Genomic DNA, 16552 nt, shown 5'->3' with positions numbered 1-16552 from the left:
CTACTTTCGAGTAATAGTCTGGCTGCCTACAGCTCCAGACGTTTGAGATACTTGAAATACTTGGGCTGGCTGCAGTGCCACGCTCATCAGCCCATACGACGACTTGCGCCTCTTCTAGGAATGACCGGTATTTCAAAAATCAAGATGTCTGTGCGGAGATGGCCACTGGGCTCTGACGAGACACTCAATGTTCTGGCTTCGGCAGCGAACGAGGGAAGGAAGCTATCCCAGACTACCCGCCATCACGAAGCGGCCGTTGCCATGGAAAACCCAGTTCGATCTCACCAAGATGAGATCGTCCTTCTACAGCAGGAGATGCAGGAGGCGCCCGAGGCCCAGGATGAAGAATCTTCGGGGGTTCCTCCACCAGGCCGAAGCTACTAGGTTGCAGGAGATCCGTGATACTCAACGGCGAAGATAACGGCTCCTGGCCAGTTTTGCGATGAAGTACTATCAGCGATGTCAAGAGATGAAACGCATGCTGGAGTCGGCCTATGACGACCTGTCAACGAGCACAGCTGTTGGCGGAAACCCGTGAGCTCTGAAATGGTTCCGAAATAAGTGGCCTCAACGAATGTATGCTGATTATGAAGCTGTATGTCGAGTCAGAGTAGAGAACGAGGACCTACGTGAGAGCCAAGGGGGTGTGAGGAATAAGTCCTCGCCACGCCTAAGACATTAAGAAGCCTGCGAAGAAAGCTGACCAGGCCCTGGTTCCGCCATCCTACAAGTCTTCGAGCGTTGGGGACGTGTGCATGGTAATCGACGCTTCATTTGGGCTGGACATGGCAGGCGGAAACGTGACGGAAAATGGAGAGAAGCAGAGTCTCCGGGGTATTGATTTGTCCAAGAATGTCGACTGCGAAAGCTGTACAGGATGCAGCAATCGCCAAAATGGACGGCTGGGCAGGTTCACTCGGCTATCACGCTGCTCTGCACTAATACTGCCGGAAAACGGGACTGCAGGCTCGGAATACAAGAGAAGAGGCAACGACCGACCAAGAAGAAGGCTGCGAGACCCAACTTCGAACCACCGCCACCCTACCGCTTCCAACAAACCAACCCACTCGCAACCTCAAGCCACCTCGACTCCCTCAACCCCGCCCACTCCACCCCGCCCTCCCTCTGCGCCTCCGCCTCCTCCGCCGAAATCAACCCCCGCTCCATAAACCCCTCCGCCGCCGGCCCCGCACCCTCCGCAATCCTCTTCTTGCCCTCCTCCCCCATCTCCCGCATCGTCCAGGAACTCATCTCCATATCCTCCCATGCAAACCCAGCTTCATGCGCGACGATATGGTGCGTGAGACCGAAGTTCGGGTCGGCGCCGCGGGAGCGTGTGAAGCGCTCGTACGTCTCATTACTAGCGATCGCTCCCGGGATGGCGGGGATGATGGTCCGCAGGGCGGAGTCGACGGTGCTGAAGATCCCACATGGTTTGAGGATCCGGTGGGCTTCAAGCACTACGGTTACTGGGGAGGGGAGGTGCAGGAGGAGTTGGTGGGCGTGGATGATGTCGAAGGAGGAGGGGGGGATGGTTGTCAGGTCTGTTTTGACGTCTCCGGGACGGAAGGTGACATTCTTCAGCCCTCTCTTCTCAGCTAAGGCTTTTCCGGCTTCGATGAAAGCTGTGCATCATCAGCTGCACAATCCTCGACTCCTTCTCTCCGGAGTTACACTTACTCTCATCAACATCGATCCCAACAACCTCCCCCTTCGGCACGAGTTCGGCGAGATCCGCCGTGATAGCCCCCGGTCCACATCCAAGATCTAGGATCCAATGGTGAGGCTTAATGTAGGGCAGGAGATGGCGTGCATGCTCTTTCGCGGTTCGTTGGTTGAAGTTGCGCTCGTTGAGTTTGTGGTAGTGCGCTTGTTGGGGTTGGTCGGCCATGGCGGTGAAAATTAATTGTGCTGGATCTTGGTAATAGTGCTCGAACGGCCGAGTATGATTTGAGTGTTCTCGAGGGTTGGAAAAGCTGATATGACTAGCTCCATCAATGAATTATAGAGACGTCACCCAAGGCGGCAGCTTTGGGCTGTTGCTTCCTAGATGGGTCTAGTGGTTTCGACCAGTAAGTGAACAGGCGGCAGATATTACTTTTCGCAACTGATGCTTTCACCGGTCCAGGAGAGCTACGAGGTTGAGGCTGGGGGTACTTGGGAAGCGTTGTCTACGTGCAGATTTCAATCCCGAAAATCGGCTTTGTCTTCCAGCGCTTGATCCGTCTCCGATACCGCCAATGAGCATCCGCATCATCTTCTGGATCAGAGCACTGTTCAGTCTACTACAAATGACAGTACAAGAATCGCATTTCAAACATGCCTAAAAGAATCCACAATCCCGACAGGAGCCATCGCAGTCTTAATCCCACCACCAGGTATGTAGATCGAGTCTCCAAAGGCCACGGCTCCTGTTCCATGGCGAGGAACCTGCATCGGCGGTAATCTATACCATACATCGCTCTCTGTATCATACGCCTCGACTTCATCGAAAACATGCTCCGGATTGGAAGGGTCCCCTTCTCCCCCAAAGCAATAGATCCAGGTCTTGATAGCCGCGCAAGCGAGACTGCCTCGCGCGGTAGGCATCGGAGCCAACGTCCTCCACGCGACAGGATTGCGAAGATCCAGCGCAAAGGTCGTGTTCCGGTACTGATCGATTCCATCCTCTCGGCCCCCGATGACATAGAACGTCGAGCCGACGACGACGCCGCCTACGTGCTGTCGACGGGCGGGGAGGGGAGGAAGGTCAGTGGTCCAAGTGTCTTCCTCAACGTTGTACGCCGACGTCCAGGCCACGCTGTTTTGCTGGAAGGGCGGGATGATCTCCAGGAACTGCATGCCGCCCGCGAGATAGATTGTGTTGTTCCAGACCCCCACTGCGGAAGATCCACGCTCGGTTCCGAATGGGAGTGGCGCCAGGCTCTGCCATGCATCGAGAAACGGGTCGTATGCATAGGTCTCGCGCAAGGCTGTCCAATTGCCTCCGGCGCCGAGTGATCCCAGTACGTATATCTTGCCGCCTACGCTAGCAGCATTTGGATGGTTGACAGGTTGAGGCAGCGGAGCGGCTACGTGCCAGAGCTCCCCTTGTGTGTCGAATGCTTCGATACGGTTCGTCGTCTCGACGCCGTATGTGTTGTTGTAGTAGACGCCGCCGATGAGGTACAGTTTGCTTCCTAGCTTGGCCACGGCATGTTCCTGTCTGGGCCCTTGTCCGATGGATGTATGTCTCGTCCAGTGTTGCTGATGTCAAAAGTTAGACGAAGACTTGATGCTTCCTATCTGCCTGCCTTACATATGCATATCCTGACGTAGAGAGCGAAAGAGTGAGTAGAAAGATGATATATTGTGGAACAAACATGACCTTGATGTAATGGATTTTAATTGTCGAGTGGGATCGTGTATCTGATCAGACCTTGTTGGTCTTATACCAAATCACAAAATGCCCGGGGCGAGGTGTGGACTCCAAAGTCCCGAAGCGGGATATCTATCTCGCCGTCAAGTAACGGAGCCAGTGTAATAGAGCTTAGCATACCGGTCACAGGTATTTTGGTAATGCAGATTGCTCAGACTGATAGCAAGGCAAGACAAGGCTCGGCTTCACTGGAGCCTGGCCGGACTCTTGGCGCTTTCCTCAGCTCGCACCAACAGCTTAGGGATTGGACCAAGAGTCTGCTTGCCACCCAGAATACCCTGGGCGCAGTTGATCTGCGGCGGATTCGAAACCAGAGGGCTGTGTTATGTCGGTATGCCAATGCTCATGTTTGTGTGGCTGCTGCGGGTGACATGCGGAACAAAATTCAGCCGAGATCGGGTGGTCCGGGGATTTCAGCAATCCGGGATCATAAGACTTTCGCAAGACGATGTCTATTCGTTCTATCCTTGAAAAGGTCGAACTTTTCGGGGCGTTCTTCTCGTCATGAACTGAAAACCAAGTAGACAGGATGGCCCCAATACTTTCGGTGAATTGGCAGTTTCATGACTCCACGGCGTCTTGGGACTCTCCCCAAGGCAAGCGCCCCTCGGGTCCAGTCATCAGGTTCAGAAAAGCTTCCCTAGCCTTGCGAGTTCTATCTTCATCAGATGAAGCGTCACTCCTGCTTCGAAACAGCGTCTGTCCGGCTGGAGGAGCAAGAATCCCACCAAAGTATGGCGTATCCAGTCCCGTGAACGTCTGCACTGGCGGTGCTCTAAGATCATGCCTCCCACGTCGCCAGAGAGCGATGCGCCAGGATATGGGTATCGAGAAGTCCATCATCTCAACTTCAGACCACTCATTCTTACGGACTTTCTCGTCAACTTCTGCCTTGGTCATGTCTTTGACCGAATTCACGATCCCTTGCCGGCGGCGGAATTGGTCGCCGAATTGCTGCAGGCCGATGAGTTGGAATTTGCATTGACTCCTGTCAGTGTCAATGTTTGGGGACACTTTGACACAGTCTAATCGGATAAGGAACTGCCGTCTGTTGGCTTTACTGGACGCTCTGATGTTCTTGACCTGTATCGCCGGGGAGGAAAGGATCAACCTTTGATGCACCACGACATAACTTTTCCGACGTTTGGTTTGGACTCGCTCGATGTACTCACAACCCTTGAAATCTTCTGGGGAGTCGGCGAGCGCTGCGCCCATGGAGCCTAGCTGGAAGGCGAAGATGGAGTCATCGTCAGACTCGTGAAGGATCTGCTCTTGCAACCGTCGAAATGCATTCGGGCCGCCTTCGCCGTAAAGCAGAGGCATTTTTAGGTCGAACAACCCAAGTAGGCAGTATGCAGCATCCTCTGGTCTTGAAGTGGATCGCCGCGATGCCCAGCTCATTCTCTGCGCGACGGAAGCCCACTGTACGGGTTTGTGTCCTCGTAAGATCCTGCCGTCAATGGAGGTTGCAATCTCTATGGTGCTGACGATGTCCAACGGGTCTCTCAGAATGCTCAGCGCACTGGGAATGTGGGGGCTTTTGGATCCCAAGTAGGACCATTCCTTCGAGTAGAAGGCAACTCTTTGTGGAGCAAGTAACTCTTGGAGGGTCCATCCTCTTGTGAACCACTCGCTGCTCTGGATGGAGTGGCGGATGATGTCTCTGTCCTTTCTCAAATCCAGGTCCTGAACACTGACATCCGACAAATAGGCCACACACCACTTTGCACGCTTGTACCAGTCCCACATGGAGTTGATTGCTTCACTCAGCTCTGCACTGCTTGTCTTGTCGATGCAGACAGTATCGACCCAGGCCCACTGCACCTGTGGCAAACCGTGCATCACGTTTTTGGAGTCTCGTACAAGGCGGCAGAAATCGCGGATCTTGGTGTTCCCACCACATGCCAGAGGATCGGCCTTGTACTGTTGGAAAGTGGGCTCGTCATTCGTCCACCGGTGTGAGAGGATGGCGTACGCAGGAGTCCCGCCGACGAAATCCTCCAGTTTTTCGGTACGGATGTTGATCAGACGCATGGCTTATATCGGTGAAAGATTGATGTCGTTCCGTTCTTGACATCATGGCTTCGGCATTCCTTGACATGGACGCCTGTATATCGCCGATATAATGCTGAAGAAAGTCTTCTTGGCTGCCGCGAAAAGCTGGAAGCTGAAGTGAAGCAGCAGCCCCGCCTCCACCCGGCCCAGCCTGCGCTGGTGCCTGAGGCAACACTATGAAGGGGGGACGATTCAGCCTTGCCAGTGAGGGAGTACGTATATGATCGGATGCAGAATCATTTCGAACATAAGGGCTGGTAAGAGTCTATTCTTCGTATCATCCGCCTGCTTGACAGATCGTTATGGTCTTTGGAATATTCAGCCGTCGTATTCGCATAGGCCCCCGGCATGTGGCATCAGCATCCTTTCAGCCACAACTTTCTTCTTGTGTAAGCACGATAGATTTGCTGGACGAAATCTTATCAAACGATTGGACTCGGTGTTTCCAAGCTACAATTTGCATTGCCGAGACTTCTATAGGTTGGTTGTACACCTGGGGTTAGTCGGCATAACGACCACCAGGAACACCAGACCGTGGAAGTCCGAATCCTGCGTTGCCAATCCTTCCGTGTGTAGCGGGGCGCATTCAGCTGGCACGATCAATACAGACCATTATACGAAGAGCTGTCCGAGGCATAGAGTTCAGACTACGTCCTCTCCGCTTGACTTCCAATCGAAAGGTCCATCTCCCAGCCATGAACATCCCCACTCAGCGGCAGACTCTAGCACTGGACGATGGCCACCTTATTTGCTATACGATTTTGGGCGATTTGGACGGCAAGAAACCTGTTTTAATCTTCATCGTCGGAAGCGTGGGTCTAGGAGTCTTCTACCATCGCCTGGCTACCCACTTGTGCTCACACTTCGTTTGTGTGTATTTCGACAGAAGAGGCTTCGCCGCAGCAATCTCAGCGAGCAGTGCCACATCCATAGGCACGGAGGTTTCGCCGACGGAGCTCATTTCACAGCAGTCAAGAGATGCAGCCGCTCTGATCGAGACCATCAAAAACCGCACGACGGCGCCTGTCTACTGCTTTGGGACCTCCTTCGGCGCAACCATAGCGCTAGAACTACTGCTTTCGCACTCTCGCCTTGTCGAGACCGTTATATTGCACGAGCCAATGTTACCAGCTTTGCTTCCAGAAGCCTCGCCGCAGCGAGAAAGTATAATGCATACTTTCGAAGAAATGCAGCATTCAAGTCAGCCGTTCGCCTTGTTTGCAGCCGGACTGCTTGGCGAAGAACCATCGACCGCAACGAAGGGAAACGATTTCTGGTCTCAGGCTCCGCCGGGAAATCTCAGGCAGGCGATGAAAGAGGCGCTTGCTGCTAAGACATATCAACCAGCGACTCATGATATTCGGAACGCTGCAGTACAGCTTGTCTTGATGGGTAGCGTGGAAAGCAAAAGTCTGCCAGTCTATGAGATGGTCGAGGCGCTGAGCGAGGTGTTGCCAGTTGACAGACAGGGGATCAGTGAGATGGTCGGGGCCCATTTTTCGTTCGCGGGAGGCAGACTTGCGAAGGATGCTGCAAGCTGTATTTGGAATGCTCTGGGCTTGAGGAATACCGAGGCTGGGAGTTCGAAGATATAGTCGTGCAGTTCAAGGAGGCTTGACATGATATCGCATGTTTCGACAGCTCTGCCCCTTGTTGGCGGTAGCTTGACGTCGAACATAATCAGGCTATAACCACAACCTGGGCGCTCTTGATGCAAACATCGCACAGCATGCCTTGATAGCCCTGGCACTGACACGAACACTGACACTGCTCTCTATCTTGACTCCACCATCTCTCTTCCCACCCACGCAAGTTCGCCCCATCGACGATCAGAGGCGAACTTTCTGGCATGCCGCAAAGACCTGTCGCTAGTCCATTTCTGCTGTCGTTGCACTCATTCTGCAAAAAGCTTCTTCCAGCACTATAATGCCTTGGTAGGAACATCATGTGCAAGAGAATCGATGGCGAGAATCGATAGACACGAATCCATAGTGCCACAGTCGAGTTGAATACTGGCGTATAAGCTCAGTCCGTTGCACAGTTTACGTCGATCTCATGTCAAAGGTTTGCCTGTCGCCCAAGTATTGTCGTAGAAGTCTGCTCCGCCGCTCGATTCGGCCATCCGCGGTGTGAGGATAGATCTCAAAGTCTGGACTTCAATCCTAGTTTGTTGGAGCAAGCCAGTCGATCGTACGATTTCCCGCTGCTGGTCCTTCGATTGATTCTGCAGCTGGACGATGGTTTCGTTGGCCTGCCGAAGGCTTTGCTCCTTGCGTCGGCGGAAGTTTCGTTGCCTTCGAACTGTCAGCGTCTTTCCTAGGGTTTCGGGGTAGGAATATGACATACGACTCTCGATTCTGCGCCTTTCTCCTAAGCTGTTTTGCCGTCTTCTCAGACTGCGTCAAGACCGACTGGCTGCCCGGAGGGTCAAAGGAAGGGCTGTTTGAATGCGTCGATGTTGCCACTTCTTCGGGGGTAGAGTTGTCCAGTTCTTGATCATCGTTCCAGGTAGAGCTCGTGGCCTGGGCGAAGCCATCTGGGTAGGACCAGGGCCAGTCTTCGAGGCTGGAGCCAGGATAAGTATACGGGGACATCTGCACCACATCATCAGCATCCTTGTCAGGCTCCTCGTCGATTCGTTATCAACCCACATAGGCAATTGTACGATCCTCGTAGCCTATATCCTGGCCTTGATCAAATTTGCCAGTACCCTGAGTGTAGCCTTCGATTTGCAAATCCGAAGCCACACTCATGATCGCTGTTTCGTTTTGCGAGAAAGGTTTCAAACGTCCCCACGATGTACGAGAAAGCGACCAACAAGGCTAGCAGGCTCGTATCCACACGTTTATGCTCACCACATCATGGAACAGGCACAGAAATAAACACGGCGTGGCCAACGATCTGACGTCAATAGAATCGATCAGAAATCGATGAGCAACCCAACGTTGCGACGACGGGAATCATATGCAAGATTTCGAACGGGAAGGTATAAGAAGGTCGAGCACCTCCCGCCTATATATTCTCGCAATCCAGACCACTTTCCGAGAAAAATCGTCGTATCTGGCCGATCGGCTCCACACAAAGCTGCTTGAATGGATGACTCAGTGTGAGCAGAACGCCCTGTGGCCCTGTAGGATCAGTAGAGGTTGAGCGCTAATGCAGTTATCGAGAAGGCTGTTGGGCGGCCATGTGATTGGCTGGGAGGAGTGGTTCTCCTGCGGGCATCGAGAAGGTTGGTGGATGATGGGTCTGGCCTGTTCGAGAAAGGGTTCGCGGTTCTCGGAGCGGTTGAGGTCGATTTCAAAGCAAGGATAGGAGCCGCTATCCGGCTGTCCATACGTCTATTGTTGACAAGCAGGACGTCAAGTATCAATGACATCTTCCAGCTTGACCTGGAACTCTTCTTCCCGGATTCCCTCGAACCACTCAGAATCTGAATCGATGCATTTTGTTTCGGGCCGTGTTAAGTATTGGGGTACGCTTAAATCGATCGCAACCCTTCCTGTCATTCGCAAAACATCTTCCGCTGCTTCATCCGTCAGCGCGATGATGAATTGCCGAGACACTATTCTCTCCCAGTCATGACTCTCGATGCGCTCCAATACTTGCCCTGAAGTCATATGAAGGACTTCCTCTTCGAGCTGTGGCTTCCGCACATAGATGTGACCTACTTGTTGGACAACAAGCACACAGCTCCGGACAATGTCCGGCTCGCTCCGGCGACGGTCTGATGCAGTGCGGAGGAGGTGAACACAGTTCAGCTTGATGATAAACTGGTCTGGGTATGTATTTGTTGTCTTGATCCCAAGTGCTGGTCCGTCGATTTGAAGTCCCTTGTGCGTGACCATGAAGGGGGAACGTTCGACCCTGGATTGCGTCCGGACAAGAGTGCTGTGCTTGAATGCGGCTGGATGCTTCGCTAAAACACCCGAATGTGCTACGTTGGGCTGCTTGTAGAAGACAAATATGGACTCGTCGTCGCTTTGCCGAATGATCTCGCTTTGCAGGCGCAGGAATGCCTTCGACCACCCCTCTCCGTAAAGCAGGGGCATATTCACATCAAACAAGCCCATTAGGCAGTATGCCATGTCTTCTTGCCGAGTAGTGCGTCGTCGTGCTGCCCAGCCCATACGCTGCGCTACGGAAGCTGAACGAACGTTGGTGTATTTTTCCAGAAATACTGCTTCGATACCAGTGGCTTCCACGAGCCAGCTATCCTTGGTGGCCAACTCGTCTCTCGATCCAACGAGACGCCAGAACTGCGAGTAGAACAGTACATGCATTGGTGCAAGAAGCTCTTGTAAGGTCCAGCCACGGCTGAACCACTGACAATGCCGTAAGGTCCGAGGGTGGTCTCCAGCAGCATCGCTCAAGTACGCTATGCAGTATCTGCTTTCTGCATAGTATCGCCACATGGAGTTGATGGCTTCAGAAAGCTCAGAGCTGCTTGACTTGTCAATGCACACCGTGTCGACCCATGCCCAACTTATGCCGCTCATATTCGGTAAGCCTAACAGGTGATGCCTCCCGGCGTTGGGGTCTGGCTTCCGACTAAGCCACAAAACCAGGCGACAAAAATCCGAAAGCTTCTTAAACCCGGGACTACGACGCTTATTGGGATCTTGTAGATCTTGGAGAGATAGCTCACGTGCATCCCATGTGTGAGAGAGGATAGCATAAGGTGGCGGAGCGTCTCCGAACCACTGCAGCTCCAAAGTACGAACGTTGATGAGCCGCATGTCCAGAGGCCTGAAGGAGGAGCAGGATGTGTGCGTAGGAGTTAGGGTCCAGGCAGGATAGGTGACAATATGATTGAAAAGGCCTGAGATGGTGAGGCCACCTCAGCTCCACCTCTTCAGCCGCTGTGGCGGCTTGCTAGGCGCCGGCTTCATGCCGTGTAACAAGGAGCTTCGCCACTGGGCTGAGTACCGATGAATTAGCAACGAGGACCTGACGGACAAGTGTGCGCCGCACTATCGACTGACCGCTGCAAAGCTGTTGGTCCTTTACCACACATTGTTGGACTCTTCATGCCTCCAACTCAAAGGGCCCAAGCGTCGTCGCCGTTTGAAAGGGATTCGAATGGGACGATGGCAGTTCAGTAGCTTCCAGCTCAAACCAGCGTCCATCCTCATCATCCATATCTTCCGTCAGAAGCTCACTAGCCATCAACTTCCCCGTCGGCGCCCGCTGCACACCCTCATGAACCGTAAACCCACCGAACATCGGTCCATCATTATCCTCATACCAGAAACTCTGACCATCACGGATGTTGAGAGCATTCTGCCGTTCGTCGACTTCGGCGCTATAGACGTCGTTGACTGTCACAGCCAGGTAGAAGCGCATGGACTCGATCTTCTGCCAGGATCCTTCTCGGGCGAGCTTCTCTGCAGCGAGTGGGGAGAGCTCTTCGACTTTCTTCTCCCAGGAGAAATCTCGCACGAAGCGGTCGCCCATTTTGCGGAGGACCATGATGCAGCCTTTGAGACGGACAGCATCTGATGGGTGGGCATCTGCGAGCCCGCCTTCGGGAAAGACGAGACGCCCGCAATTGAGATTGAGGATGTAGAAACAGTCCCGGCCGACTGTCCACTTGATGGCTGGCGATTCGAGGTTCAGTCCGGTGTTCGTGATGGTATATGGCTCTCGTCGAAGTCTCCGCGCTGTTCGAACGTGCTCGCAGTCGACAAACTGGCGTGGGTTCGCTGCGAGTGCTGGTTGTTTGCCGTACATGTTCAGTCCGAATGCGAAGATCGACTCATCGTTCGACTGTTTCACAATCTCTTCTTGTAGTCGATAGAAAGCTTTCTCCTGTCCCTCTCCATATAGCAACGGCATGTTGACGTTGAAGATACCCATTAGGCAGTAAGCCAGATCCTCTCCTCTCGTCGTCTTCCGAGCCGAAGCCCAGCTCATTCGCTGTGCGATTGATGCATCTGCTACATGCTTCCTGCCCTGGAGATAGCCTTCCTCGATAGCTGTCGCAAGGTTGATGGCTCGACGCAAGTCGGCCGTAGTGTTACGCTGACCAAGACACTGCCAGTCTTGGGCATATACGAAGACTTCTTTTGGTGCCAGAAGCTCTTGCAGTGTCCATCCTCTTCTGAACCACGGGCTTGCTCGAAGACTGCGCAAGGTCCGGGCTCGAGAGTCGCTCACTTCGCAGTCAGAGATGTAAGCGACACAAACAGCAGCTTCTTGGTACCACGTCCACATCGAGTTAATAGCTTCAGACAATTCTGCACTTGAGGTCTTGTCGATACAGCACGTGTCCACCCACGCCCACTCGATCCTTCGACGCATTGCTTGGCCTTTCGCCCAGTCAGCTTGCTGGACTAATAGACAGAAGTCCTTGATCTTGCGGTATCCAGCGCCAGTTCTTTTCGAGGGATCCTGGTAATCTTGGTAAGATATCTCGTCGTCCTCCCAACGGTGCGAGAGAATGGCGTACTCTGGCCAAGACGCAGAAAAGTCTTTGGTATCCAGTGAATGGACATTGATGAGCCGCATGATAGATTACCGACTCTCAAATCGGAAGGTCCCAGTCCGTGGATATTGTGGAAACGAACGAATGGCTGAGCTATGTGGCAAGCATCGGCAAAAACAGAGCGAACCCAGGTTTCGCTCGCATCTTCGTCGCAGACCTGTGTGAGCCAGCAGGATTTCCTCCAGCTGCGATGTTACAAAACCTTGTTCACCATTGGAGTCTTGTAGTCCTGTAGTCTCAGTTCTTGTCTTTCATCGGCCACAATGAACGCCTGCTCTGCTCCCGAGAAGGATATTGTCGCTGGCGGCAAAAACGCAACGGCGGATCATCAAGACAGAGTGAGAAAGCTCACGATCAGCATTGCAGATGTTTTAGATTTGATCGGGTTTCCGGTGGTTCGTTGTCTTGGTTTCAGTATGCCTGGGGGAGCCTCCATGTCGTAAAGGAATATCGAGGAAAAGGAGGAGGTGAAGTATCCCCCTCAGCCGCACAATTGGTGGAACCAGCCCGGTCCGAGCTCCGTAGTGCCTGAGGCAAGAACATCGTCCTCTCTACTACACTTGCTCTCTCACCCGGACGTACTCCCGTTAAAAAAAATGGGACCATAAAGGGAAGAACCAGCCTCATAAAAGTCCTTCGAATGCAGACCTCAGTTTGATATGCAAAGCAGAGCCCTGATCTTCACTCCAAAGGTACTCGTGAAGCTTTTATCATTAAACTCAACATCTCGACAAGAGAGTGAGTATACGTATACCATGGATGAGCATCAAGCTTGCGGGGGATTGGAGCCCCTTCAAGTCGTTCTGGGAAACAATGAGGGACCTACTACCCATCTCGTCAAATCCACCATTCCTGTAACAGCCTTCCTAGACTTCGCTAACCCCGGACGTAAGTCGTCCAACAATCCTGCAGGAGTATGCGATGCGAGCGATCTGACTAACATTGCATCGAACGGCTCCGAAATCTCCAATCCTCAGCAGTCATATAGAGCTCGAAAGCAATCGTGGCCGTGTGGACTCCTCTCAAGGAAGTACCTCCAACAGTCCTCATTGTATTCCACAACCATGTCCCGCCTCCTCACCCTCTCCACCAAAATCCACTCCCTAACCACAACTCTCAGCACCCACCACACGCAAACCAACACTCCACAACCCTCCTTCTCCGAAGACCAGCCTCCCATTCCCTCCAGCCCACCTCCCCCAGACCTCCTCGCCACGCAGGAAGCCCTCTCCGAAGCCCTGGAAGAACTCTACTGGCTCAACCAAGGCCCCATCGGCGGCGTGATCAACAAAGCTCTCGCCTCCTCAGTCGGGCTGCAGTTCGTGCTGAAGTAAGACGTGCAGAATGTTGTGCCGCTCGGGAGGGGGATGGGGTTTGGGGAGTTGGCGGGGAGGATTCGGGTGGAGGAGAAGAGAGTTGCGAGGTTGTTGAGGCTTGCTATGACGGATCATTTGTTTTGTGAGCCGGAGCCGGGGTGGGTGAGGCATACGAGTTTGACGAGGGCGTTGAGGGAGGTGGAGGGGTTGCGGGGTTGGTGTGTGATGTATGTGGAGGAGATGGCGCCCGCTGTTGGGAAGGTGAGTCTCGATCCATGATGAGGGGAGTGTTGTGACCGATGGGTATTGTAGGCCGTCGATGCGGTGGCCAAGTGGCCTGAGTCCGAGGAGCCGAATGAATGCGTACGTCCCTAGATCACCCCAACCGCCACTGATACTCACCTTGATCTCACCAACAGGGTTTCAACATTGCCAATGCAACCCGCAAGCCGATCTTCACCTTCTTCTCCGAAGACGCCCCTTCGCGGGCTACTCGCTTCAAAACCGCCATGGCCTTCCACGAGCACTTCCCCGGTCTCGAAAGATCCCACGTCCTTACTGGCTTTGACTGGGCATCTCTCCCTCATAACGCCACAGTCGTGGATATAGGCGGCTCCCATGGCGGAGTGAGCATCGAGCTGGCGAAAGCATTTCCGAAGTTGAACTTCGTCGTGCAGGATCTGCCAGATGTGATAGACGAAGCTGGCAAGGACGACGTAGATGGAAGAGTGAAGTTCATGGCCCACGACTTCTTCACCGAACAGCCCGTCAAGGACGCGGATGTGTACTTCATGCGGTTCATCCTCCATAACTGGTCGGATAAGTACTGCGTCCAGATCCTACAGGCATTGGTTCCAGCATTGAAGCCTGGCGCGAGGATATTGCTGAATGAGCAGAGTTTGCAGCCTTCGTCTGCTGTGCCGCCTAGATATGAGAGGTGGCAAAGGTATGTCGTTGATCCTTCATGCCGATGGTCGTGTGCTGACTCTTGCGGGCAACAGGGCTGCCGATATCAACATGATGGCGGTGTTCAATTCTCAAGAGCGAGACGAGACCGAGTGGGTTGAGCTGTTCCGTAAGGCGAGTCCACGGTTCGAGCTGGAGGAAGTTAGGAGGACCGAAGGCGCACTGTTGGATATGATCGTGTTCACGTGGAAATGAGCAGAGCAGATAAGAAGAGCACTTTGCAGATACCTGCGCGACGGAGGAAGCAAGCATGTCAGTCATTCTCAATCGCTTCCGAACACTCACAGCTCTTCGTGCCCAGTCATCAGTTTCTCTTTCTCTCATTCTTCCATCGCGGGTTTCCCTTTCTTCAAGAACCAACCTTCTCCGCAATATCCACCTGCTTCACCTGATCCCCCATCTTGAACACAATCTTGTGCACCTTCCTCTGCTCGAAGTCTTTATACGCCTGTGGCGCCTCTTCCAAGGACATCGTCTTGCCGCACAAGAAGGCCACCTTCTTCTGTTCCTGCACGAGCAGAGCGAGGGCGTCTTCGAAGATGGAGCGGACAGGGCAGCGGCCGAAGGCCATGGTGACGTTCTTGCCGTAGAGGAGGAGGCCGTTGACTTCCCACTTTTCGGTGCTAGATATTATTAGCATTGCCCATTGCCCATGATCCTTAGCTTGTGTTCGACATACTGCACGCCAATACTGGAGATCGATCCCCACGGCCTGATCATATCAAACGCCATCTGCCACGCATCTGCATGACCGACACCCTCAATCACCACATCCGCACCTCTTCCATTCGTCGCATCCTTGATCTTCTGCACGGGGTTGTCCTTGAGGTTGATGGGTATCGCTCCAATCTCTTTCGCTTGCTCTAACCGTTCTGGCACGCCGTCAATCGCATATACAGTATCCACCATCGTCAGAGCACAAGTGATCGCGCAGATTCCTACGGGCCCACATCCTATACAGACGGCTGTGTATTCTTTGCGATCGCGGTCCGGGAGGTTCTTGAGGAAGCGCGAGGCGGCGAAGTATCCGGTTGGGAAGATGTCTGCCCAAACACAACTCGGTCAGTGTCTTTCACACCTTTGTGTACTCTGTCCTCCCGACCTACCTGCCATCAGCACGAGCATCTCCTCCGGGATTCCAGCTGGTGTCTTGACAAAAGTGGTGTCCGCAAGAGGACATCGCACATACTCCGCCTGACCGCCATCGATGGTATTCGCAGGCGCACTGTTGCCGAAGAGCTCGCCCTTCGCGCATCTCGATGCCTGCCCTCGGACGCAGTAGTAGCATTCACCGCAGGCCGTGTAGAAAGGCACAACGACCTGTTGTCCTCGTCAGCCATCTCAACAATCCCAAGGTCTTGTCTTCCCGCTGATGTATACCTTATCCCCAACCTCAAACTTCTTCACCCCATCACCCTTCTCGACAATCTCCCCCACAAATTCATGTCCACAGATGAAGTCCGGCGGACACTTCAAATGACCTCGGTAGAAGTGGAGGTCGCTGCCGCAGAGGGCGGTCGAGGAGACTTTGAGGACGGAGTCGGTGGGGTTCTTGATCTTGGGGTATGGGCGGTCTTCGACTTCGACCTGTGATCTTCTCGTCAGTGATCCTGTCTTCCACTGAAGATATGGATATGAGTTGTACGTGGTAATCACCCTTGAGCACGACAGCTCGCATCTTCTCCGGGGGCTTGAACGGCATGGTGGATCGGGTATGCAAGGTACAGAGGGTCGCTGATGGTCAACCTTGATGGTTATGAAACAAGATCAAAAAGCTCGAAGTCGTTCTTCTCTCTCTTCTTCATCTCTGTCCACCTCGCCGTGGCCAGAAGAGGGGTAAATGCTCCTGAGCTTCTGCCCCGCAGCCATGGCGATGTCGCTGCATGTCATCGCTCTCGGCCATTTTAGGAATCTGTGAGGTCCTAGGCCGAGGATGGAGGACAGCGTGTAAGGAAGGTGTGGGTGCCGAAACGAGCCGGAGCCGAGTTGTCGATGTGAAGGCGTTGACGGTCTGTTGTCCAGCGTTGATGGATTGTTTTGATGTGGAGTCGTCGTGCATTGTAGGGCTGGATTCGATCGGCCTGAGTCGGAGCTGGGAATAGGGGCCGGGAATAATGTTCCCTGTCTTCGACTTCACCTCTTCTTTGAGAACCATCTGTGTGAGACGTGTTATCAAAATGTCGCCCGTTCGCTCCAAGCCCCACGCTCGAGCTGTATAGGTCAGAAAGCTGCTTTCTTTGCTGTGCTAGAGCTCGATGATGGGCTTTGTTCGAACAAACCAAGCCTCCGGAAGCTCGTGCTTGCTCGCGA

General features: G+C 53.5%; 8 protein-coding genes across 8 annotated transcripts in view; 2 read left to right on the top strand and 6 right to left on the bottom strand.

Annotated features, from left to right (window-relative positions):
- M409DRAFT_54094 (uncharacterized protein) overlaps window positions 1-384 on the top strand; it is a gene marked incomplete at both ends in the record, with an annotated part of 2635 nt that extends 2251 nt beyond the window's left edge. The window contains one exon of the mRNA XM_033812587.1: window positions 39-384. Coding sequence (XP_033668384.1) covers window positions 39-384 — 346 coding nt within the window. The remainder of the gene's footprint in view (window positions 1-38) is intronic.
- Window positions 385-1041: 657 nt separating this feature from the next.
- On the bottom strand, window positions 1042-1891 carry M409DRAFT_22303 (uncharacterized protein; the record flags this gene model as incomplete). Its single annotated transcript, XM_033806276.1, has 2 exons — window positions 1042-1625; window positions 1681-1891. 2 exons carry the CDS (start codon window positions 1889-1891, stop codon window positions 1042-1044), a joined length of 795 nt encoding a protein of 264 aa, XP_033668383.1.
- Window positions 1892-2313: 422 nt separating this feature from the next.
- Window positions 2314-3364, bottom strand: M409DRAFT_22302 (uncharacterized protein; the record flags this gene model as incomplete). The annotated part of the gene is made up of 2 exons (XM_033806275.1): window positions 2314-3246; window positions 3299-3364. 2 exons carry the CDS (start codon window positions 3362-3364, stop codon window positions 2314-2316), a joined length of 999 nt encoding a protein of 332 aa, XP_033668382.1.
- Window positions 3365-3979: 615 nt separating this feature from the next.
- Window positions 3980-5452, bottom strand: M409DRAFT_22301 (uncharacterized protein; the record flags this gene model as incomplete). The annotated part of the gene is made up of 1 exon (XM_033806274.1): window positions 3980-5452. One exon carries the CDS (start codon window positions 5450-5452, stop codon window positions 3980-3982), a length of 1473 nt encoding a protein of 490 aa, XP_033668381.1.
- A 2074-nt stretch (window positions 5453-7526) lies between these two features.
- Window positions 7527-8226, bottom strand: M409DRAFT_54090 (uncharacterized protein; the record flags this gene model as incomplete). The annotated part of the gene is made up of 3 exons (XM_033812586.1): window positions 7527-7767; window positions 7820-8067; window positions 8125-8226. The coding sequence occupies 3 exons, from the start codon at window positions 8224-8226 to the stop codon at window positions 7527-7529; spliced, it is 591 nt and encodes a 196-aa protein (XP_033668380.1).
- An 826-nt stretch (window positions 8227-9052) lies between these two features.
- M409DRAFT_66048 (uncharacterized protein) lies at window positions 9053-11983 on the bottom strand (the record flags this gene model as incomplete). Its single annotated transcript, XM_033816769.1, has 3 exons — window positions 9053-9140; window positions 9248-9827; window positions 11638-11983. The coding sequence occupies 3 exons, from the start codon at window positions 11981-11983 to the stop codon at window positions 9053-9055; spliced, it is 1014 nt and encodes a 337-aa protein (XP_033668379.1).
- A 1041-nt stretch (window positions 11984-13024) lies between these two features.
- M409DRAFT_66047 (uncharacterized protein) lies at window positions 13025-14437 on the top strand (the record flags this gene model as incomplete). The annotated part of the gene is made up of 5 exons (XM_033816768.1): window positions 13025-13290; window positions 13324-13537; window positions 13589-13639; window positions 13696-14222; window positions 14278-14437. The coding sequence occupies 5 exons, from the start codon at window positions 13025-13027 to the stop codon at window positions 14435-14437; spliced, it is 1218 nt and encodes a 405-aa protein (XP_033668378.1).
- A 154-nt stretch (window positions 14438-14591) lies between these two features.
- On the bottom strand, window positions 14592-15944 carry M409DRAFT_66046 (uncharacterized protein; the record flags this gene model as incomplete). Its single annotated transcript, XM_033816767.1, has 5 exons — window positions 14592-14865; window positions 14922-15285; window positions 15349-15562; window positions 15623-15829; window positions 15888-15944. The coding sequence occupies 5 exons, from the start codon at window positions 15942-15944 to the stop codon at window positions 14592-14594; spliced, it is 1116 nt and encodes a 371-aa protein (XP_033668377.1).
- Window positions 15945-16552: the final 608 nt, after the last annotated feature.

The sequence above is a fragment of the Zasmidium cellare genome, assembly GCF_010093935.1.
Source record: "Zasmidium cellare ATCC 36951 unplaced genomic scaffold M409scaffold_15, whole genome shotgun sequence".
Lineage (NCBI taxonomy): Eukaryota > Fungi > Ascomycota > Dothideomycetes > Mycosphaerellales > Mycosphaerellaceae > Zasmidium > Zasmidium cellare.
This window is presented reverse-complemented; position numbering and strand designations above follow the sequence as displayed.